The following is a 24,714-nucleotide window of genomic DNA, read 5'->3' as shown; positions in this document are numbered from 1 at the left end:
AGGATCCCGCAGTGCTGCATGTGTGGTGGAGGTCACAGCTGAGGCTTGGATTCAATCCCAGCCTTGTCAACTTCAATACGCTGTGGCAGTGGCAATTTAAAAAAAATTAAAAAAAAAAAAACCTTTCTGGCATGCTTTAAATTTTCCCTAATAAAAAACTGGAGAAAACAGCCATTGCAGACATCCCATTTCACCCCCAAATAATCCAGCAGTAATCTCCTAAGACTGCCTACATAACCAAATAGCTACTAGCAAGCATATCCACGTAACTGCACGTGAATGGAATACCATTACCATCATCCACACACACAGAATCCATGTTCAAGTGTGTAACGGCAACGATTAATCTCCCTCACAGCTATTCTACTTTTGCACGAAGAATCATACACCCTATTTTGCTTTTTCCCTTTTTTAACCTCATTTAAAATGGTCCACTGTCATTGTCATCCCTTCCCCATGTGTTTCATGACATTTACATCTCAGGCAAGATCACACCAGGTGTTCTTCAGAAAACCTCTCAAGCAGGTTTGCCTGAAGATCTCTTCATTAGAGTCAAGTTGGCACATCTTGGAGTTCCCGTCGCGGCACAGCAGAAACGAACCCGACTAGCATTCATGAGGACACGGGTTCGATCCCTGGCCTCGCTCAGTGGGTTAAGGATCTGGTGATGCCGTGAGCTGTGGTGTAGGTCGCAAATGCACCTCGGATCCTGTGTTGCTGTGGTGTAGGCCAGCAGCTGTAGCTCCAATTGGACCCCTAGCCTGGGAACCTCCATATGTCACAGGTGAGGCCCTGAAAAGACAAAAAAAAAAAGTTGGCACATCTTATACAAGCACCATGTAAGGGGCACAAGATGTGGGCCTGTCCTATTACTTGTGATGCTAAACATGACCATGTGGGGTTTTTTTTCTTTCTTTTTTTTTTTTTTTTAGCCACACCAACAGCATATTCAAGTTCCCCGGCCCAGGGATCAATACAAGCTGTAGCTGTGACTTACATCACAACTGTGGCAACCCAGAACCTTAACCCACATCGGGCTGGGGATTGAACCTGCACCTCTGCAGAGACAATGCTGGATACTTAGCCCGCTGCACCACAGTGGGAATTCCATGACCACATGGTTGAAGCTGATGCCTATGCCATCCCTCCACTGCAAAGGTACCTTTTTTCTCTCTGAAATTACTAGGCAGAGTATGGGGCAGTTCTGGGAAACTGGGTTCTAATCTCCCAACACACCTTCACCAACTGCTCTGGCTCTAGAAGATTCCTGCTTAAACCACTATTTTGAGTGGCTGCAAACTGATGATTTTCTCATTCAGTTGTTTTTGTACAGACTGAGTATTCTAGATAGAGTGAGTGTACTAGAAACTACCAGCAGAGGACACTATATGACAGAGAAAGCCAGAACTCACTGCACACAACTGAATACAAGTCCTATGTCCGCAAATACAGTGGGGCTCAAAGGAAACCCACCCCCAGTACCGAAAATGCTAGGATAGGCTGCCTCTAACTTGCTCTAATGAATCTTTGTACTCTTAGAAAGAGGTGATCAAGGAGAGCAGTCTGAACCTGTCACAGGTTAACAAGGCTTCTATGAGGAAATACTAACATCTGTAAAAAGCACTGAATTTACAAAGCAAATCCCCCATAAACACTCATTTAATCCTAACTTCTCCTGACTTAACCACTTCCTCTTTTAGGCAAACAAATTCAGCTGCTGAATTAGACACACCAGAGGTTTTTCTTGTAAAATGTGGCGCCCAATCAGGACAACCCCTGAGAGCAGGCAAATAAGACTTGGGGGAAGACTTTCCCACAGCTGGCTGATGGGTGGTGGGTAGAATGAGGTGAGAACATGAGCCAGCCACCTGTGACACTGGATGAAAATGACAAACATCAACTCACAGCTTTCAGGGGTAGACCCACCCCTTGGTTGACAGCCAGCCAGCAATAGGCAATTACTCAACTATGCAAAAACCCAATGAACAGAGCCCCCATTCTCAGTCGTGTCAATGGTGCCTTGGGTGCAGGTAAAAAGCTCTTTCCTCCACTCCAACACAATATTTTCTTTTTTGTCTTTTTTAGGGCCGCAATCACAGCATATGGAAGTTCCCAAGCTACTGGTCGAATCGGAGCTGCAGCTGCCAGCCTATGCCACAGCCACACCAGATCCAAGTCATGTCTGCGACCTACACCACAGCTCATGGCAACGCCAGATCCTTAACCCACTGAGTGAGGCCAGGAATCAAACCTGCATCCTTATGGATGCCAGTCAGATTCGTTTCTACTGAGCCACGATGGGAACTCCACAATGGTTTTTAATGACATACAAAGCACCAAGGATCTTTAAGGATGGGGAAGCCATGATCTTGATGAAGTACTCAATCTAACACGTCCATCTCTCTGGAATGCGCTAGGAAGATATTCTGGGGCCCTACACAACCTTCATTTTGAACTTCACTGCTAAAAATTTGCAAACAGATCACAGAAAGAAGGTAGAACACATCCTTGGGCCTTGAGTACACTGTACATTCCAGGAATTTTTCTTTTCAATATAACTGATGTGAGCTTGTTTTCCTCTTCCCTTTTTTTTTTTTTAATGAAAAGATATGACAACTAATTTTCTAATAAAGCCCACAGCTTCTTCATTGAAAATTCAGATTTAATTCATCAGCCACAGGGGAGTACACCATTTTAGATAATGTTACTGAGTCATTTGTTAATGATTCAATCTCTAACAATGCCATTCCCCAGACGGAAAAGTGGCACCATTTCTTGCCCTTTTGAGACCAAAAACAAAAGGCAAACAACAAAGTATTCCCAACAATTTCCTGCCCCCTCCGCCCAGATTTTAAGAAAAGATGCGAAAACAGTGACAAGGAAAAACAGGGCCTGTGTTTTGAACTGAGAATCTCAAGTGTAACTGCACTCTCAGTTGGAAAACTCCCATACCAAAACCACAAAGGAACCAGGCTTCTCAGGAGTGCTGAAGCCCATCAATACATTCCATCCATTTACTCACTCCTAGAAGTAACCCTGATAAAAACCAGACCAATTTAAAAAAAAAATTAGGCATTTTGATGTTGGCCAATTCATTATCACTGAATTGAAGACACAGAGGGTACCCGTTCCATTCAGATGGATTAAGCAAGATTAGGAAAATTTTGCAAGCAGGAAATGAGGGAAATTCCAGAAAGGAGAGTGGGTGTGGATGAGTTCTTTAAGGATGGAGAAGGGCTGGAGGACTCCTAAACTGAACTTAAATGGAGTCAACAAGTCTGAGTGCTCTGACTGATTTCAATCCAGTGGCCAAATTCTACAAGGTGTCAAGCTCTCTTTCCGGGCAGTTTCCCGCTTTGCATCCAAGTTGGAGGTTAACTCCCATTATCTTACATCTGCCCTGGGGCTTTCCTCTAGGCTGATCAAATTTAGCAGGATGAGCCATTAAGTACTTAAATTTCCTTAAACTACCATTAAGGATTCCCTCCTGTGGAAAGTACCCCAACTGGAGAAGCCATCCATCAGCATATGGGAACATCCATATGCTGATGGATGGCCTGACCTTAGTAAAGTCACTTTGTTTCTGCGTCTGTGTGTTCGCCTTTATGACCAAGGGACAGGCCTACTTTTGGGGACCTGATAAGGAGCCACTGAGGCAGGACAAGAGCAAAGTGCTCAGAATTACTTGCTCTGCAAGCAAGATTAATTCCCATTCTTAACTCCCAAGACCTACCAGACTACTATCCCTCCCTATAAATGCCTCAACTGTTAATTCTCCACAAGCTCTTTTAACATCTGACACCACTGGCTGTCCAACATGGCAGTCACTAGCCATTAGCTGTGGACGTGAGGTGAGACTGGGGAACTGAACAGTTTTTTATTTGTTTTAAATAGTCAAAGGGGGCATAAGGGCTGCACTCCTCAACAAAAGCTCAACTGCCTTCATTATCATTTGAAAAACACCTACTAGGGGCTGCTCAAGGTGGGTGGCCTCCGAGAGGCCTAGTACTTGAGACGCCTAGTACTTTGCAAAGTCGGCTCAGCACTGAGGCAAATTTTCTATCATCCAGTCCAAATCTCCTACAACTGCTTCATTCCACTCTGGGGCCCAGAACTCAGAGGAAAGAGCGGACCTTTTCTTTCCTGGACAGGGTCGGGGAGGACTATTCTAGCTTCCCCCCGAGGTGCCAGCCCCACCTGGGTCTCTGCGTTAGATAGTTCCAGTCCCTAGGAATCGGTGTACATCTCCTTTCTGCCTGTCTTGCATTTCATCCAGCATCTCTCATATACACCAAAGGAAGCTTTGGTGTGAAGGGCCCAGTACCTCAGTCTACCAGTGGCCAGAAGCAGAAGTAGACTGTGATCTCTTCCACGTCTTAGGCAGACACTGCTCACGGATAACACCACCCTTCCGGTTATTTTATCTATTAACCAAATATAAAAGGATTCAGGTGTGGACTTACCGCTTCACTCGCTCAGTACTGTCCTGACTCAGTTCTTTCATTCTTTCTTCTACTTTGTTCAAAAGCTACAATTAAAGAAAAGAAACCAATGGGCTTATCCAAAGAGCTGAGTAGAATAGCTAAATTACAGACCGGGAGGTTGAGGTCATGTTGAGAGAGCTGATCCTGGCAGACACCCAAATACCCTTGTCCTCGCCAATCCCTACAGCAGCCCGCAGGCCTGCCCCAATTCCACACCCCCATGCCAGCTAGCCCTCACTTCAGCCTAAGGTACCAGCAAAATAATGGGAAAGGGGGCAGCTCAAGGATACTGCAGATATACCATCCTGATTAAAGGTTTACATTCCCTCCAGTGGAAAAGTAACATCATTATTCAGTACTCAAGCACTCAAGGGAAAGATGACAGCCAGGTTCCTAAAAAAACTACTGAGGAACAAAAAATCACTTATCTGAAAGGAGGCAAGTTTAAAATGAAGTCAACTAGAGAGTCAGCAATTAGGTGAAAATAATATTATCAGGAAACTGAGCGGTTTTGGGGATGCTCAAATACTTGAGTAAATTCAAGTGGAAAACTGACACTGTCAACTTCTTTGCCTTGTGCATCACCGTCGTAACTCTGAAGGTCCAGCAACACCAATCCATGTGGATAAATTCTCAAATTGGCAAAGCTACAGAAGAAAACATCATTTTAAGGTTAGGCATTGTACTACGACACTCAAAAGAAAAAAAGACACCAACCCAGTTAAAAGGCAAACCCACCACTCTTCTTTTCCCTAAATTACATAATTAAATTAACCCCGTTGCTTTCTTACCAGGGCCTCTTCATGAAAGCAGAAGTGCCAATCCTTTAGATTTTAGAGAGGCACATCAAATGCTATGGTTTTCAAACCAGGGTCCTGGGCCCAGAAAGTGATTCAGCTGCAAGTCCTGTCAATCTGATTTTTAAGAAGGTTTGACAGCAGTGATTTGCCAGGTGTACTAATCCCTCCTTAAAAGGAACGGAGGATAGGGAAGAGCCAAACTGGGTTCTCCCAGTTACCCTCTGAGTTCAAAACAAAGCCCTGTTTTTCTGATTGCAAGCAAGTGGTGGTTTAATTCAATGAGTTCGGGGCCTGTGGCATGTTCTGTAAAGTCTGCAGATTAAATATGGTTTTTAATGGAGTTCCCTTGTGGCTTAGAGGGTTAAGGATCTGGCCTTGTCACTGCTGTAGCATGGGCTGGACCCCTGGCCCAGGAACTTCTGCACACCGTGGGTGTAGCCAAAAAAAAAAAAAAAAAAAAGTTTCTTTTTGGTTTTTACTTTTCTTTTTTTGCTTTTTAAGGCCACACCTGCAGCATATGTAAGTTCCCAGGCAGGGGTCAAAATCAGAGCTGCAGCTGCCAGCCTACACCACAGCCATGTCAGATCCAAGCCACATCCTTGACCTACATCTCAGTTTGCAGCAACATCAGATCCCTAACACATTGAGCGAGGCCAGGGATCGAACTTGCATCCTCATGGATGCTAGTTGATTTGTTTCCACTGAGCCGTAACAGTAACTCCTAAAATCACTTCATAGTGTACGTTATAGTTAAAGAAAATTTTGAAAAATATTTTAAAAGATGAAGAGCTGAAAAGTACAAGTTTCCCTCATCTCACAGTACTGTCTTCTGGGCCTCTGTAAGATTTGGGAAGGGTGGGGCATGGCTTGCTTTTGCTTTTGTTTTTTAAATTAGAAAAACAACAAAGAGAATGTGGTCCACAGTAATGAAGCCACATGGAACTTCAGTACTTAGTACCCACCACCGGGAGAATGGAATGAAAACCATCAAAAATACTAGGAGTTCACATTTTAAAAGAGTGCAAATTACGAAGAATCTTAGCAGTTTTGCACACCAGTGTAGATGATAAAAATCTAGACCTAGGGAAATGCAAAGAGCTCAACATGAAGTTCCCTGGTGGCTCAGTGGGCTTAGGATCTGGTGTTGTGTTGTCACTGCAGTGGCACAGGTTTGATCCCTGTCCTAGGAAATTCCATAAGCCACTGGCAGGGCCAAACCACAAAAAAAAAAAAAAAAAAAAAAAAAAATAGCTCAGTGCACCAGTGCCTTCTGTTAGCAATCATTTATTAAGTTTCCTTTCCTACTATCATATTAACTTTCATTTAAATATTGCTTGGGTAAAAAAAGTCTATAGATACTCTAAATCATAAGAAAAATATACTTAGAACTCTTGGATCCTTCCTGTCAAGCTAGTTGCAGACTTTGACATCCTGCATTTGACTATGGTCTGCATTAGTTGATAATCATGCATTCTTGTGCCACTCACAGTGGGGTCAGCAAACCAGCAGCATCAACATCTCCTGGGAGCTTGTCAGAAATGCTATGGGGTGGAGCACGGCCCTTTGTTTTCAACAACTCTGGATCACTGCCTGCTGGTTCACAGTGCTTACACTGCTGCTCAAGGGCTCTAAGTCTTGGCCACACAGCAGAATCACCTGAGGGGCTTTGGAGAACTACTGATGCCCAGCAGCCTCAATCTCTGGGGGGAGTACCTCTGGGCATAGAGTTGTGTTAAAGCGCTCCCAAGTGATTCTACTATGCAGCTAGAGCTGAGCTGCACTGAATTCCAGCCCCCTTCTCAGGGATGCCCAAGGAGGAGAGAAAAAACCTGGGGACACCACCCCACCACTACCCTCTGCATAACAATAACAATACCACCACCACTACCACCACCCAGGCACATGCAAGCATGCATGCGCACGCGCACACACACAGCTGAAGTGCTCAGATCTATCTGAACAGGAGCTCTCAAGACCACCTCACCTGCCGTTTTTGTTGATGTAGGTCGCTAAATAGCCATGATCCTGCCAGGTGTGCACCGACTCTGTCATCCCCTGCTCCTGGAAAATGGACTGGAGGCCTTTCAGAATGGTCTCACCATCAGCTGGAGAACAGAGGGGAGAAGGCCAAGCAGTCAGCATGAAATGTCCAGAAGCAAACCAACTGAGGCACAGTTGGATGAATAAACTTGCTAAGAAAACTTGAACATAGCTGCCAGCATCACTCATCCCCTTTGTAAATGGGGTAGAAACATTCTCAACCCTACGAGGCTGCAGATTACCTGGTAACACAGTAAGAGCACCAACACTAACCACAAAACAGCTGTGCCAAAAATGCAGACATATTCAGCCAACTAGAAAGAGCCTAACGAAATACTCAGCCTAAGCAGAAATTAGAAATACAAGCACAATAAACGACATTCCACTTTAAGTTAAATAAATTAGCAAGGATACACAATACTAGTACAGGATTCCACCCACTGCTGATGGGTACCACAAAGGACTTCAAAACCTTGGGCTTTATGTTCCGAGGGTCTTACAATAAATATGGCTTGCTTCTATTATTGGAAAAAATGGAATGACGCTACTAACTATTTCTAAATAGTAGAAAGTGAGCAACCTACCCCCTTTCTCACAACCCACCCCCAGCCACGAAAGTGGCGCTCAGTGTCCCCAGGTAGGACTAAGGTCAAGGTTATAGACATTTCATTAACCTCTGCAGGTTCACTTGAAGCTAGAATCCTCACAAACATCCACCACTAATGCTTCTTAGATAAAAGGCAAAATGCAATTTATTCTTCTCGAGTAATATCTGCCCAAGAACGCATTCCCTGAGAAGGGAAAGATAAAGAACCAAGAGACAAGAGGAGTTACTGTGTACTGTCCCATGGGCCCTCCACAGGCTGGTGTTTTCTCCACATGAAGGAAAAAAACGGCATAGGCTGCAAAGCATCAAAATGAGGCATCCCTGTGACCTGAACTGAGGGCAAAAGAAAAAAAAAAAAAAGATCCACAGCTGACCGCAGTGTGGTTTCACAAGCAAATTACACTAGAATTCCTTCCACATACTAAGGAGTGCCAAAAAGGACTGGCAGGATTTTTTTTTAAATCTACACAGAGTCTATCTCCAGTGAACTTCTGCAACTATGCTCCCAACACCTTCTTTCACAGTAAGAATGAAGGCCACAAACTGGGTTTAGAGGCCAACAGCACGTATGTCTTACTTTGGCAGATGAAGACTTTTTTGATGTAAATTAATTGCCATTTAAAATCTGAAGATTTCACCCACCCTTACTGTAGGGGGTAGAAAAGTGCCCCCCACCCCCAAGACGTGTCCACATCCTAACCTCCACAACTTGGGAGTGTGACCTTATTTGGAAAAGGGTTTTTGCAGATATAGTTGATTTAAGGATCTAGAAATGGATCATCTTGGAATATCCAGGTAGGTCCTAAATCCAATAACTATCCTCATGAGTCTGAGGACTCGAAGACAGGGAGGCCAAGGAGCTGACGATGGGAAGACAAAGGTAGAGATGGGAGTGACAATGGCCACAAGCCAAGAACACGCTGAGCCACGGGCTCCCTCCTGGAACCCTGAGAGGGAGTGTGTCCCTGCTGATACTCTCTGTTCAGACGCTGGCCTCCACGACTGGGAGCCAGCAAGTTTCCGTAGCGTTGTGTTGTTTGTTTCGGTTTTAGCTGCAGGCATGCACAACTTTCCCGGCCAGGGATCCAACCTGCGCCACAGCAGCAACCTGAGCCACAGCACTGACAACACCGGATCCACCATCCACTCAGCCACACAGGAACTCGTAGCTTCCGCCGTTTTAAGTCACCCCGTTTGTACTTTGTAACAAAAGCCCAAGCAGATAAATAACCTCACCAAAATACTTAACTTTGCTTAAGAAACAAAAGCAAACAGAGGCGCAAAAATGGCAATGAAGGGGTGATTTTTTCACCTTCTCCATCTCCAAACACAGAGCAATTAGAATAGTGCAACCAAACCTCACAGACGACATTTAAAACAAAACTAAATGTCAGACCATCTCCCCAAATGGCACCACAGGACTAGGTGGAGTCCAGGCCCCAGCCCAGAGCCCTGTGCGGTCCAGGGAGTGTGAGAGCAACCAGAGGGCAAAGCAAAGGGACGTCGACCCCCCATAAAAATACCAGAAGGGGTTCACCAGAGAGGAAGGCACCTCCTCCTTTAAGGCAGAGTGGGGAGCTGGGTAGGGCAGGAGAGTGTCGGGGTGGACGGCCAAAATGCAGGGGCCTCTTCCAGGAAAAGGCCCCCATCAGGAAGGAGGCCCTGGAGCAGCAGCCACACCACAGCATCACCTGACACAAGCAGACCTCTGCATCTCCTCTGAGTTGCACTCATTCTCAACAAAACTGTGCCTTTGGGCAAAAAAACCTCGCTGGCTTTGCTCTTCTGAAACTGGCTTCAAGAAATTAAAAGGGGAGGCCACAATTACATTCCCTCGACCTATGGTTTTAAGACCCAATTTGGCCCCCTAAAAAGACTTCATTTTCAAAATTGATACAAAGAACCAACCTCGTTCACCCGTATTTGTCCATGAAGCCTGGTGGGGTCAGGCCACCATGGAAGTGACTGAGCTACAGGGTGGTGAAGACAAGTGCACCCAGCAGTACTTAAACTGTGAATAGGAAAGCCACTATGCAATTATTCAATCCCTCCTTGGCCAGAACAGATGTTTTCTGTTTTGAAAGTGTATAAAACAAATCATCACTCCTGGTAAACGGCCTCAAAACTGGGTTCTGTTGGCATATTACAAAACAGAACACAAACCCCCCCATGCTGGCAAAGGGGACCGGCAGGCAGGGCCACCCTGCGTGCCACTGGCCAGGCTGAGCAGTGGAGGAGGGCCCCAGGACCAAGCTGGGGCAAACTCTGTCCCTTGGGCAGGGAAAAGGGGTGTCTTTGTCTGATGCATGCAAAGACCTTGATTGCTGGCCAAGCCCAGCATGGCGACGGTCCCCTTTTTCTAAGTGGCACAATTAGCAGAAAGGCACTGAGTGGGCTAATAGAGGCCCTCCAGCCAGGTTTCAAATTTAAAGCAAACACATTACAAAAGAGATCCAATTTAGTATTATTTTATTTCTATACTGTGGGCTCGCCCCCCAGTTCAGCACAAACACATCAGGTCTGAACGGCATTTCTGGCTGTCGCCACGACCTAATCTCTCTGGCCACCAAGCATGCCAGCCCTGCCAGGGATAGAGGAACCATGCCATTTTGCCCACTGTTCACCTTACTTCATAGTCAGCTTCCTCCTGACCTGGGGGCTCCGCAGTCAAGCTGCTCCCAGCCCTTGGGGAGACTCCAGAAAGTGGAGCTAGAGCTGCAACAACTGCCTCCAATCTCTCTTCCAGAATCAAGATTTTAAAGTAAAAATTGGAAGCCAAGGCATGAGCTCCACTAGCCTTCAAGAGGTGGCTTCCTTGGTCTCAGGGCTCAGTAAAACATTTTGTGGATTAATGAAAATTCCATTTGGCTAAATTAATCATCCTTTTTCTCGTATCTTTGCAGAGATTCTGGAACACCTAGACCAGTGGTTTTCAATCCCAGCTGTGAAATTTTTTTTTTTTTTTTTTTTTTTTTTTTTGCGTTTTTAGGACCACACCCACAGCATACTGAAGTTCCCAGGCTAGGGGTCAAATCAGAGAGCTACAGCCCTTGGCCTGCGCCTCAGCCACATCCACACCAGATCCGAGCAGCATCTGTGACCTACGCCACGGCTGACAGCCACACCGGACCCTTAACCCACTGAGCAAGGCCAGGGATCGAACCTGCATCCTCATGGATCTTAGTCGGGTTCCTTAACCCGAGCCATGAAGGGGACTCCCCAGTTGTGCATTATAATCACATGAGGAGTTTTAAAACTTCTAAAGCCACATCCTAGACCAGTTAAATACAAATCTGGGGTGGGATCCAGGCATCACCTTTTTAAAGCTCCCTGAGAAATTTCAAGGTGCAGCCACATTTGGGAACCACTGATCCAAACCGCTAGATACAAAGAAGAAAGAGAAAGCCCCACTATCTGCAAACTAACTACACTCAAGTTACCAAAAGGTTACAGAAAATATTCAACAAAACAGGGGGCCTGAAAAGAGTCTAAATTCCCCGCTAGCTATAGTCCCAGGTAACCAACCCATGACGCACCCCAGAAAATGCTCTGCAATTACTTATCCAATTTCAACCTCCATGCCTGTCTAGTAAGGAGCATTTCACATGACCAAACAAAATGTGCTTGTTCTATCAAGTTTCCTCAAGCCGTATGAAGGACTGTCCTGCTCCTCACAGGACAGTTAGTAATCCCAGCCATATCTACTACATGAGTTGTGATGCCCCCTCGTTAAGAAAAAAGTGATGACCCCACACCCCAATTTCCCAGGGGCAGAAGGGAGGTAGGCAATGCAATCCCTCAAGAACGACTAGATGCTCTACACATGAGTTACACCTTGAGCCTGGGCTCAGAACACACCCAAATTTGGGAACTCACGATAGCCATGTTATACAAATCATAAACGTCTACAAATCAGAAAATATGAAAGTAGATTCACAATGCTAAAAAAGATATAAGCACACCGCTTTCAAGTAGATATGATAATCCAAACTAAGCTAATAAAATGTTGCTTGGCACAGGTTCTTAGAAAACCCTGGCCAGACAAGAATGATGTATGTGTAACTAGTGAACCACTCAGACAAAGCCTTCCCACCCAAGTGCTCCGAAACACAGCAACCTGACCCAGGGCAAAATGCGTCCTCATTTCCAGACTACTGCCCACTTCAGGCGTGTTTATTCAACAACAACTTTAAAGAATCAACTTGGAAATCTGGACCAAATTAAAAACACCACTACCAAAAGAAGGCAACGGAAGACGAAGTCTCATCTCCCTGACTCATTTTCTCCTAGGGATCCATTTACAGGCCTCTCTAGGAGAACGAAGCTCACTGCTCTGACCTGGCCCATCAGCTCCAGATGGCCCAATCTGTATATTCAGCTGGAACCTGTCTCCCACCCAAATGCTCACCACACTGTCCCCATCTCAAGTCCAGAATCAAAAGCCAGTTCAGACTTCTGTACTCTTTCCCACCAATGGTTACTACCCCTGTCACCTAAGATCCCCCTTAACGGTCCCCTAAAACTTTTCCCACAGCTCCCCCACCACAACCTCTCTGCGCCACTCACACTCACTGGCCAGGACACCCCTCACTTACAGCTCTAATTTCCTACACCATCAAGTGGAGACACCACTTCACAGGGCTCCTATAAGGAACCTGGCACCGGTGTTCATCCCCTCGCAGTCAGGCACTACCACCTATGACTTTAAGATGGGCAGAAATTAATTAGACAAACTATACCCACCCAACCTTACTAGCCCAAGAAGTACAGAGACTCCTACCAAATAAAAACCTAAGGCAGCAGGCACTCTGGCAAAAAGGCAGGAAAATATGCTTCAGTTAACTTCTTCAGCTTTAAAAGGCTACAATACTGTAACCTCCTTAACTAAGTAAATTCCATTAGAGGCTGCCCTCAGGAAATAAGCAATTTCCACACATCCAGAAAACCTTTGGACTCTCTGCACCCCTGGACCTTGCACCTTTAAGTCTTTTGCAACTTCAAAAGCATCAACTAAGACAACCCTAGACATAAGGTGTGAAGGCTTTAAGCCACCCAACGCCAAATCTCTGCCCCTTTGTGGTCATCACCCTGCACCAGCTGTGGGCCAGAGCCACACCAGTCCCCTCTGCAAAATTAGGCGGCTGCGTTCGTTTCTGCACTCTCACATTTAAGCAGCACCTGGCAGATGAAATTAGGAAATGAATTTCTATCCTTGCCAAGTCTATCTTTACTTATAGGGGCTGGATATTCCACAACTCTCCATCAAGGACCCCTCTCCATTTTATTGTTTCCTAGGTCTCTCTCTCTCTCTCCCACAAAGCTCAAGCAGTTGAAGCTCCAAGAAGTGGTTGGTTATTCCCACGGTTGTACCATGCCCAAGTGGTGTAGCCAAAGCCCAGCCCACCTCCCACTCCCCAGACCCTGGTATTTCCAGAGCTCCAGGCCCTGACTTGTACTTGATTGCCAGCTCCCTCTGATCTGCCTCTCTTCCCACACTTCCATTTCCCCTCCAGGTCAGAGGGCTCAGCTGTGGCTCTACTCCCGTCGGCCTTTCAGAGATCTATACTCTCTTCGGGGGAGGATGGCCCTGAAGCTGCTGCCAGATCCATCTGCAGCTCCCCACAAGGGGAAGCATAAATGTAGGCATCCCTTCCCCAAAATCTAAGACCCCTGCTATCAGAGAGCCTAAGAGCCAGGCTTGAGTTGTGCACTGTTTAACAGCTTCCTGGTCTTCTTGACAGACCCCTAAACCCCAAAGAGGAAGAAAGGGAAACAACTCCAATACAGTCGGAAATCATGCGAGCACCTACTTTAAAAATCTTCTCCATTGTCCTCATCTTTGACAGTGATGTGGTCACAGGACTGTATATGCTTTGGTCAAAACTTAGAACTATACACTAAAATTTACTCTATGTAAAATATATCATGTTTTTAAAAAATCTACTCGAGTACCACCCCCACTGGCATAACCACTCTTGAGAACAAAACAGCATCGCATTCCTCGTGAGGCCCTTCCCACCCAAGCCGTTTGCTCCCAACAGTCCCAGTGTTCAAGAATACCTTTTGAACTCACTCAATATGCTAGATGTAACTTAAAAAAAAAAAAAAAAAAAAGAATGGTGAGACACAGGTCCACATTACTGAAATCAAATGATGAAAAAGTCTTCATCTTTTACAATCAAAAAGAGCTCAATACTTAAATTTTACATACTTAATTTTTTTTTTTTTTTTAACAAAGGGTCTGTGCATCAGGAGACTTCTCAGACATTCAAAACCCTAATGAATTTCCAGGGATTAAAGCGAAGGGCAAGCAGGTGCTTCCTTGGCCTGTCTTAAATTCAAAAGCTTGGTGATAATAGTCCCACGTTTACAACAGCTGCAGGATGATTAATCTCATCACACAAAACCCAGGCCGACAGGAATGTTCAAAGCAGCACAACTCATGGTCAAAAAGTGAAAACACCCCAATTGCCCATCAAGTTATAAGTGGATAAACAAAATGTGCCATTATCCATACGATGGACTATTATTTAGCCACAGAAGCAGAGTGAACTGTGAAGACATCATCTAAGCCAAAGAAGCCAGTCACAAAGGACCACATACTGTATGTTTCTGTTTATACAAAATGGCCAGAAAAAGGAAATCCCCAGAGACAGAAAGCAAATTAGTGGCTGTCAGGGCCTGGGAGGAATGGGGGGTCTAGAAGAAGTGAGGGTGGTGGAGAAGGGGCACCCATAGGGTTTCTTCTTCAAACGATGAAAATGGTCCACAAGTGTGGGAGTGGTCACACAACTCGGAATATACCAAAACCCACCAAACTGTGTCCTTTACACAAGGAATTGTCTGAGTCCTATCTCAATAAAGCAGTCCAAAAACAGCCTCACAGGCAGCACTTCAGATTCTCAGTTACTGTGAGGTAATCAAGGCAAGAGAAAGTTCCAGAAGCCAGCTTCTACCCTTTAATCAACCCTTGGACAGGTTACGGACATCAGAGTAAATAAAGGGAGTGCAAGGGGTGATCTTCTCTACCCTCCCCAGCAATCACCCCTCATCATCAAATAGCAAGGGTCTGGGCAGCTGCCTCATGCAGGTGCTGTCTCAGGCTGGAGACGCTTTCCTGCCACTCAAGTATGTCTGCTGCCAGGCTCAGTGCCTTGGGTACTTTAACTATACACAGTAACTATACTTACTAATAGTTCTCTGCAAAGTTCTCATCTTAAGAAAAATAGTTTTGGTTTTGTTTTTCTGTCTTTTGTCTTTTTAGGGTCGCACCCGCAGCACATGCAAGTTCGCAGGCTAGGGGTTGAATCAGAGCACGCCGCCGGCCTACACCACAGCCACACCAGATCCAAGCCCCATCTGCGACCTACATCACAGCTCATGGCAACGCTGGATCCTTAACCCTCTGAGCAAGTTCAGGGATCGAACCCCCGTCCTCATGGTTCCTAGTCGTTTTCATTAACCCCTGAACCACGATGGGAACTCCAAGAAAAACAATTTTTAACTTCGTGTGGTTATGAATGTTAAATACACATTGTGGCAACACATACATTTATTGAATCTTTCTTTTTTCCATTATAGTTGATTTATAGTATTCTGTCAATTTCTACTGTACAGCAAAGTGACCTCTAGTCATACATATATACATACTTTTTCTCACATTACCCTCTACCTGAGACAATATTATAGCAATTACATTACCTCAATGAAAAAATAAATTACAGCACCGGGGTGGGGCTGCAAATACTGAAAAGGACCATGACATCAACAATTGGGGCTTATTTTCAGAGCACAGTTTCTGATATTCACAAAGGAGAGAAATCAAACCTAGAAAAATTAACTACAGAAACAAAGAAAAAGACCTACCAAAGCTGGACTGACAGCCATACAACAGGATACAGAAATAACACCCCCAGCTCTTTTTATGCAAACATACTAAGGAAAACCATATGGCACTGTTTACAGTACAAGCCACAATGACTATTTCTTAAAACTCACATTGTGGTCCACTTAGTACACAGTAAACTCGCTGCTAATTGTTTCACGGCCTGGCCTTCCCTTTCCCACTGCAGAACATCTCAAGGGCCATTTCCCCACAGACACGTGGGCCCCGACACCTACTGGAAAGGGGGCAGGAGCCTGGCTTGACTTTAAAATAATACCAACCGAGAGCCAATCTCCTTAAGGAGTATTTAAATAAACCCTTCAAGTTGAAGATAACCCTTAAAATTTAAATAAACCCTTAAAGGAGGGTTTATTTAAAAAAATAATAATCTATGAGCTACAATCGTAATCCCTCGGTACTCTGGAATCAGAACACTAATACAGTACTGTACCCTCTTCTTCCGAGTAAGCCGTTTGCCCCAAAGGCCTCAAGCCTCAGCTGGCACACGGAGGTCTACCGCTGCAGAACTGGCACATGGCTCAAGCCCTGGTGTTCTCACATCCTTTTTTTTTTGGTCTTCTTAGGGCTGCACCTGCCTTGTATGGAGGTTCCCAAGCTAGGGGTCTAGGGGTCGAATTGGAGCTGTAGTCATCAGCTTATACCACAGCCGCAGCAACACTGGATCCTTAGTCCACTGAGTGGGGCCAGGGATCGAAGATACGTCCTCATGGAGATTCATTTCCGCTGAACCACAATGAGAACTCCTGCCCTCACATTCTGACTTAACCCACATGGGAGGCGAACCAAGAGTGATAAAATAAGGCACAGAGGAATTTCCATTGTGGCCCAGTGGTTAACGAACCCGAGTAGTAACCACAAGGTTGGAGGTTCAATCCCTGGCCTCGCTCTGTGGGTTAATCTGTCAACTGTGGTGTAGGTCGCAGACACGGCTCAGATTTGGCGTTGCTGTGGCAGTTGCATAGGCCTGCAGCAACAGCTCCGCTTCGACCCCTAGCCTGGGAACCACCATATGCCGCGGGAGCAGCCCTAAAAGACAAAAAAAAAAGTCTCAGAAAAGGGAGGTTAGGCCAAAGCCTGGCTTTCTTTTGGTGGCAAGCTGACACTGTTAGTTTGTGGCCATGAGACGCTCACTACCAGGCCATCTGCCCTCTCCATCAGGAGTCACTGGAGGAACAGGGGGCACTCCGACACCATGGCACGTGCCCCCAGAGAAGAGGAAGGGGTCACTGGGCTGGAGCACAGACACGAATGAGAGGTTACCACAATAGTGAACGCTCTCTGAGAATCAGGCTCACCCTGACAGGAAAGGGAAGTTAAAGGAAACCAAAGCGGGCCCAGCAGCATCATTAAAAGGACAAGCAGGTGGCAAGAGGGGCATTACAGAGTCCAAGGCTTGAGGCTCTTGGCCCAGGAAAAATGACGAGCCTCTTACCTTCAGTTCAAAACTGCTCATCAGAGTCCACCATGAGGCCTGCTGCCTCACCCTCACCCCACAGAGGAGACAGATTACAGGCTGGCCCAAGGCGGGATGGATGGGGAGGGTTTCCTTCAGTTCCCCCACAATAAGATTTCTTTTCCAAAGTAGAACTGGGAGAACGTTTTCTTTTTTTTTTAATCCCGGAAGGATGAAATATGTTTTCTGAGCACTTAGCATGAATACCCAGGTTTCTTCCCACTAACTTTAGGTGGGCAGAATCCCTCAAAGGTCAGACCTATCAGCATTTGTGTTTCTATTAAAAAAAAAAAAAAAAATTCTAGGGTTTCTGCCACAGCGTCTACGCTATGCTGCAGATCAACAATGAAATACCATTTCCAGAGCTAAAGCGGTTTGGACCTCATTAACTTTGCGCTATCAAAGAACACCTTCCTAACAGAGCTGTCCCTGAGGCGGCCCGGCACCTTCCCTGGCTCCGGGGTTGCCCAGGGCAGGCCCAGCCAGTCAGTGCTCAGGCCCGCCCCCTGCAGAAGGAGGCGCTGGCAAAGTGAGCGTGGCTGGAGGATGGTGCACAGACCGAGGACAAAGGGCACAAATCAACTCTCCCGACATGGGGAGGGCCGTGTGCTAGGTCAGCCTGTGAGGGACCTGGGAGCTGTACCTGTACATGTTCCCAGATGCCCCTGAAGCAAGCCACTGGCCTCAGATAATCTCAAGGCAGAGGTAGGCAGGCTTGCTCTCAGAAGGGCCACACGGTGAAGACATGAAGCTTTGCAGGCCAAGTCAGGCCCTGTCACCAATACGTTTGTGTACTTTACTGCCTTTTAAAAAGGCAAAAATCATTCTTTACTGGAGGGCTGTACACCAAGAGGCCAGCAGAGCAGAATACAGCCCAAGGGCCTTAGTTTGTTGACCCCTGGCCTGAGGTTTCTTCCAGCTCTAAATCCTTAACCAATTTTTCTCCCTCTGCTATAATTCTACAACCTGAATTTCCAGCGGTGACATTCTAGAACTTGAGGCTAGAATAATCTAAGAAACATTTCCTACACTTCACTTAGCAACTTATTAAATGTGAAGAAAAAAAAAACAGCTAGTAACCTAACTAGGTCCCCTGCAATTTAAGGGATACATAGAACTTACATCAGCAGCTAATAATGGGAACAATCTCACATTCGAGAATATTTAAGAGCACCAGCCTCCATTTTAAAGTCTCAAATCACTAATCTATGCTCGCACTTAAACAACTTAGCAAAGAGAAAAATAAACTCAAAGCAAGCAGAGGAAGGGCATAAAGTTAACAGCAGAAATCAATGAAATTGAAAATAAAAAAACTACAGAGAAATGAATAAAGCAAAAAGCTGTTTCTTTGAAAAGATCAAAAAACTGAAATCCTCTAGCAAGACTGACAAAGAAGAAGATACAGATAGTCCATGTTAGGAGTAAAGCAAGAGATATCATTACAGACACCAAAAGGATAATAAGGGAACCCTACAAAATAAATGACTCTATACACATACATTTGACAACTGAGAGATAATAAGCTAATGCCTCTAAAAACACAAACCACCACAACTCACCAATATGAAACAGATAAGCTAAATAGCCCTGTAACTGCTAAGGCAACTGAATTCAAAATTTTTAAACTCCACAAGAAGGAAATTTTGAGGCCCAGTTGGTTTCACTAGAGAACGCTGCCAAATATTTAAAGAATTCACACCAATTCTACATAATCTCTCCCAGAAAATAAGGGGAACACCTCCAAATTCTTTTTTTTTTTTTTTTTTTTTGTCTTTTTAGCTATTTCTTGGGCCACTCCCACGGCATATGGAGGTTCCCAGGCTGGGGGTTGAATCAGAGCTGTAGCCACCGGCCTATGCCAGAGCCACAGCAACGAAGGATCCAAGTCGCGTCTGCAGACTACACCACAGCTCACAGCAACGCCGGATCGTTAACCCACTGAGCAAGGGCAGGGACCGAACCCGCAACCTCATGGTTCCTAGTCGGATTCGTTAACCACTGCGCCACGGCGGGAACTTTTTTTTTTTCCAAATTCATTTTATGAAGCCATTATCCTAACACCAAAACCAGACAAAGCCCAAAGAGAGAAATCTATAGACCAAATCAGTATCTCTCATCAACAGAAACAAAAAAAAACTTAAGCAGAAGTTCCCTTATGGCTCAGTGGGTTAAGGATCTGGGTTTGTCACAGCAGCCGCTGCTGTGGCACAGGTTCGATTCCTGGCCCAGGAACTTCTACACACCACAGGCATGGCCAAAAAAAAAAAAAAACCCTTAACAAATCCTTAATTTAGCAACATATGAAAATAATTATATATCATGACCAAATGGGATTTATTCCAGGTCTGCAAGTCTGGTTCAATGTATTTACAAAATACACATTACGAAATCAGTATGATTCACCATATTAATAGGCTAAAGAAGAAAAATCACATGATATTAAAATGATGCAAAAAAGTATTTGACAGAGTGCCTTGGTGGCACAGTGAGTTAAGGAGCCAGCTGTGGTGCAGGCTCGATCCCTGGCCTGGACCTTTAAAAAAAAAAAAAAAAAAAAGCATTTGATAAAATTCAACACCTGTTCAAGATAAAAGCTTTCAGAAACCAGCAACAGAGAATGCCCACAACTTGATAAGAAGCATCTGCCAAAAACCTACAGCCAGCATTGTACTTAATGGTAATTGACTGAATACCATCAGTAGCAGGCAAGGATGTCTGCTCTCACAGCTGCTGTTCAACAAAGTAATCAAAGCGTAGCCAGTTCACTAAGGCCAAGAGGTCAAGATGCACCCAAGGTTACACAGCTAGTAAGTAACAGAGCTAGGACCCAAACTCAAGCAGCCAGGCTCCAATCACTCGATTGTGTTGCCCCCCCTTAGTTATATAAGTGACAAAAATGAGGCATTTATCCCATACTCCAAAAACATCAACAGTGATTATCTACTTGTGGCAAGACTAGCGATCTGGGTTTCACCCTTTCTATATTTCCCTACAGCCTGTATGTAGCCCAAAATGAGTAACTAAAAACAAACAAGGACATGTAAAAAAAGACAAATGCATCAATCATTACTTGAACAGCTGCTACAGTTTCAAGTAAAGCTGTCTTATTTATTCAAAGAAAAAAAAGTATGCAAGGGAACTCCATTAACAAGTTAACATTCACAAAATGCTTTTTTTTTAAAGCCCTATCATATTCCCAAGGGAATAAGCTGATGGTAAACTCTTTTTTCTCTCCAACCTAGACAAACCCCACTTAGGGACATCAAACACTTGGACTGACAGGCCAACCCCAGAACCCACTGAGCCACTTAGCTGCAGCATTAAATAGTTTAAATTATTTTAACAATGAATACTATCAGTAGCAGGCAAGGATGTTAAGACATTTATAAAACCTACACTATTACTGTTTCCCCAAGCATAATCCACGGCACCAGTTCTAAGAAAAAGGGTCTTATAAATAAGTCACAGGATGTAATGAACAGCATGGTGACTAGTTAGTATCATACTGCATATTTGAAAATCGCTAAGAAGAGATGTTAAAAGTTCGCATCACAGGAAAAAATAATTTTCAAACTATGGTGACATGTCAACTAGACTTACTGTGATCATTTTGCGATATATCTACGTATCGAATTATGTTGTACACCAGCAACTAATACGTTATGTGTCAATAATACCTCAATAAACAAAGAGAAAGGGTCCCACGTTGAACCCAGTTTGAGGTATCTTCTAATATTTTCTAGAAATTCAGAATGCCCATGATCCTATGAGTCTTGCTTAACCACTGTGACCTGCAGTCCTTCACAAGAGACAATTTGGTGCTAAATATAACAGGATCCCAGGAATTGCTCGGGATTCTTATCGTCGCAATTTTCATTCCAGGGAAAATGGAGTCATGCAACACAGACCCTTGGAAGTATTATCTTCAAAATCAAGCGGTTGGAGTTCCCGCTATGATGCAATGGGATTGACAGTGTCTCTGCTCTCTCGACCTCCGGCCCATAGCAGCCGGTTAAGAATCCAGCATTGCTGCAGCTGTGGCGTAGGTCACAATTCTTGCTCAGATCTAATCCCCGACCCAGGAACTCCATATGTCATGGGGCGACCAAAAAAAAAAAAAACAAAGTATCTTCTTAAAATTCTACTTTAATAACTTAGAGAGATCCTGTAAATAAAGTAGACCAACCTTCAAATCACATGCCAACTCATTATTTTCTACCTCTCCCTTGTGCCAGCAGAACTTTCCTTATCTTTCATTAAGTGAAATTCATACCTCTTTAGAATTGGGCATCTTTATCCACTGGCATGATTTCAAAGTACTCGGTGGTGCTAAGTATTGCAATTAGTGCTAAGCGTTTTATGTATCATTTGACATTCTTCCAAACATTTTATTGGCCATCCCACCCAACAACACAGTGTGTGGGATTTGGGTATCACTGGCACCTTCATGCAAAGGGAGAAATTAAGATGCGTGGGAAACTACCCCCAGGGTCAAATCAGCTCAGGAACCTCAAACATGCTACTGGCTCTTACCAGCTCCTTTTGATTTTGCCGCTTAGCACATAAATGCCTTTGATCGCAAGTATGGCCACTAGCTCAGGGGCTCATTCCAGAACACAGGTGACATCATCAGCTTAACAAAATGCAGGCCTACCGCAATTTAGGGCTCCAGAGTTGTCTTTTTCCTGGGGTCTGGAAAAGTGCCTAGTTATAAGGGTTTAAAAGAGCATTTGTGCAATGGTTTACATACTTGGCTTGCAGAATTCAATTGAGGAGTTTTCTTAACTTTTCAAAAGAACTGAGCCTATAATTAAACTACCATGAAATGGTGGTTGGAGCCGCAGCGCACACCAACAGGCTTAGGTTACAACTGCAGTGAAATGGTGGATTAAAACCCCCAGAATATGCGTGACTCCAAAAACTAAACTCAGTAATAGCTTTATTGAACACGTTTTTAAACAGATGCCCAACCACAATCCAGTGACTTTCTAACCAATCCTTACCTGCCAAGGGTTAGTATAACCATGGAGATCTCAATTCAAATTATAAAGCACCTTGGAGTTCCCGTCGTGGCGCAGTGGTTAACAAATCCGACTAGGAACCATGAGGTGGCGGGTTCGGTCCCTGCCCTTGCTCAGAGGGTTAACGATCCGGCGTTGCCGTGAGCTGTGGTGTAGGTCGCAGACTCGGCTCGGATCCCGAGTTGCTGTGGCTCTGGCGTAGGCCGGTGGCTACAGCTCCGATTCACCCCCTGGCCTGGGAACCTCCATATGCCGCGGGAGTGGCCCAAGAAATAGCAACAACAACAAAAGACAAAAAGACAAAAGACAAAAAAAAAAAAAAATTATAAAGCACCTAATGCCAATTCTTACCATGGTCCCAAGTCCAACACCAAAATCTCTACCTTTTCAAGGCTACAGGAGACCACAGCACTTCAATCCACCTCCCAAGAAGGTAGGGAAGGCCTGTGAGTGTGATTCAAACACAGCCAACTTCATTATACAATAAAAAGGATGAAAATAAAGATTTCAAATTGGTAACTCCTCCACTGCAAAACAAAATCAGTTTTTCCCCACAAAAACAAAACAAAAAACCCACAAGACAAATCATCTACCAGTTTGTCATTTAATTGGAAAATGCTCTTTTTAAGAACCATCACCTGCAGAGCTTCAAATTATTTGAAAAAATAGCTCTCTCTCGTTAGCTGGGGTGGACATTGTTGCTAATGCCTGGATTATAGTCAATCCCTCCCAAAGCATTTAAAATAACAGAGAAGGACCACATAAAAACCAGGTGAGGCTTTTTGATATAAAGCACAGACGAATTCTACCATACACTACCTCTACAGGTTTAAAGACATGGGTATAACTTTACAATTATATTCTAAAAAACCCATTAAGGTTTACACAAATTTTTAATGGCAAGCTCTCAAAATGAATTCCTAGCAATGTGCAATTATTCAGCCTGGGGTCAAACAGAGCATGATCAGTGCAATTAAGAATCTTTTGCAGAGTTGAGAGGGAGTTTTTTAAAAAATCCCAACAAAGCAAAAGAGCATGCCAAATGAAGGCAGATGCCAATAAGGGACCTCCCCAGAGCAGTTCAGAAAACTATCTCTGGAGACAATTATGGTACGAGAGAATACCTGCAGCACAGACAAAAAATACCTTCCCCAAAGCTGTTGCAAAATTCTGAGGCCAGGGGCCCCTCGGCTACTTGAAAGCACAGGGAGTATGAGACTCACCTGTGTGTTGGGTGAGGCTGGAGAACCTTCACGGACCTCGTAAGTGCTGCTAAGGAGTTTCAATTTTATCTACTGAGTAAAGAAGACTCAGTGGGAGAAGTTTTAAACGGGAAAGGGAACAGGGCTCTACTGAGTTCCTGTTGACTGAGCCCTTCCCAGAGGAGACAAGTAGGGAGACTGTGGCCCAAAACTGTAGTCAGGAAGCAGGGAATCTGAGAGGGTAACAGGTAGAATCCACAGGACTTAATGAGGAGGATGTGTGCCTCAAAGGTTTCTGGCACAAGGGGGATTTTTGTTTTTAAAGAGGATCCTATTATAGTGGTTCTCATACTTAATCAGTGTCAGAATTACTGCGAGGAAAGCTGATTAAAAATGCAAATTCCAAGTACTACCCTCCCCTCAAAGATTGTGATTCACATCAATCTAGAGTGGGGCCCACGCATGCATGTTCCCGCTCCCAGTCATCAGCCACCCCAGGTGTCATTGTTAAACAAGGGGCGTGGGTGTGAGTATTGTTGGCTGTCACGACAGTGGATAAAGTGTGAGGGGACAAGGGCTAATAATGCTGAGGGAATAGGAAGAAAGCTTTTTCTACTCTTGAGCAAAAGAACAAAAAAAGCTAGATGCAATCCAAACTGGTTGAGGTTTTATGCTGATAGTTGTAGCTATTTGAAACACACAAAGACTATATGCTTTCGCCAGAAAGCCGCTCAATAAATACACGGAGAACAGGAGCTTGGTGGAGAGGTCGATAATTCAGGTTATCAGGGAGGAAAGGTCACCTGAAGCCACAGGCTTGGCTGGGTAGGAAGTGCTAACGGACCCCAGTGCAAACCTCAAGCTTCCTTCCCTGCACCAGAGGCTTCCAAAAAGAACCAGGGAAATTTTGCTGTTGATTTTTCCTCCAGATCACTCCAACAACCTGGTTAGAACGTACACGGGGCATTCTCTATCCTAGCACCACTGATACTTTGCTTGGGCTGACAATGCTGGGCGCTCTAGGAGGTTTAGCAGCATCCCTGGCCTACTAGATTCAAGCAGCACACCTCCCCAAGGGAAAAAGATATGAAAAAAATGTCTCCAGATAGAGCTAAAAGGGGGCGAGCAGGGTGGAAAGGGCACGGTGATTTCGGCCACTGAAAATCAGCACCTTAACTAAGAGGCTTCTCAGCTGGGGAAT

At 44.8% G+C, this 24,714-nt stretch overlaps 1 protein-coding gene across 1 annotated transcript in view; it reads right to left on the bottom strand.

Moving 5' to 3' along the window:
* The window catches only part of SMS (spermine synthase), a 51,065-nt gene that overhangs the window by 21,952 nt on the left and 4,399 nt on the right, over window positions 1-24,714 (bottom strand). The window contains exons 2-4 of the mRNA XM_021079653.1: window positions 7,269-7,389; window positions 5,041-5,131; window positions 4,464-4,528 (exon numbers count right to left, since the gene is read on the bottom strand). Of these exons, the coding sequence (XP_020935312.1) occupies window positions 4,464-4,528; window positions 5,041-5,131; window positions 7,269-7,389 (277 nt within the window). The remainder of the gene's footprint in view (window positions 1-4,463; window positions 4,529-5,040; window positions 5,132-7,268; window positions 7,390-24,714) is intronic.

Source organism: Sus scrofa, chromosome X (genome assembly GCF_000003025.6).
Source record: "Sus scrofa isolate TJ Tabasco breed Duroc chromosome X, Sscrofa11.1, whole genome shotgun sequence".
In the NCBI taxonomy this organism is placed as follows: domain Eukaryota; kingdom Metazoa; phylum Chordata; class Mammalia; order Artiodactyla; family Suidae; genus Sus; species Sus scrofa.
This window is presented reverse-complemented; position numbering and strand designations above follow the sequence as displayed.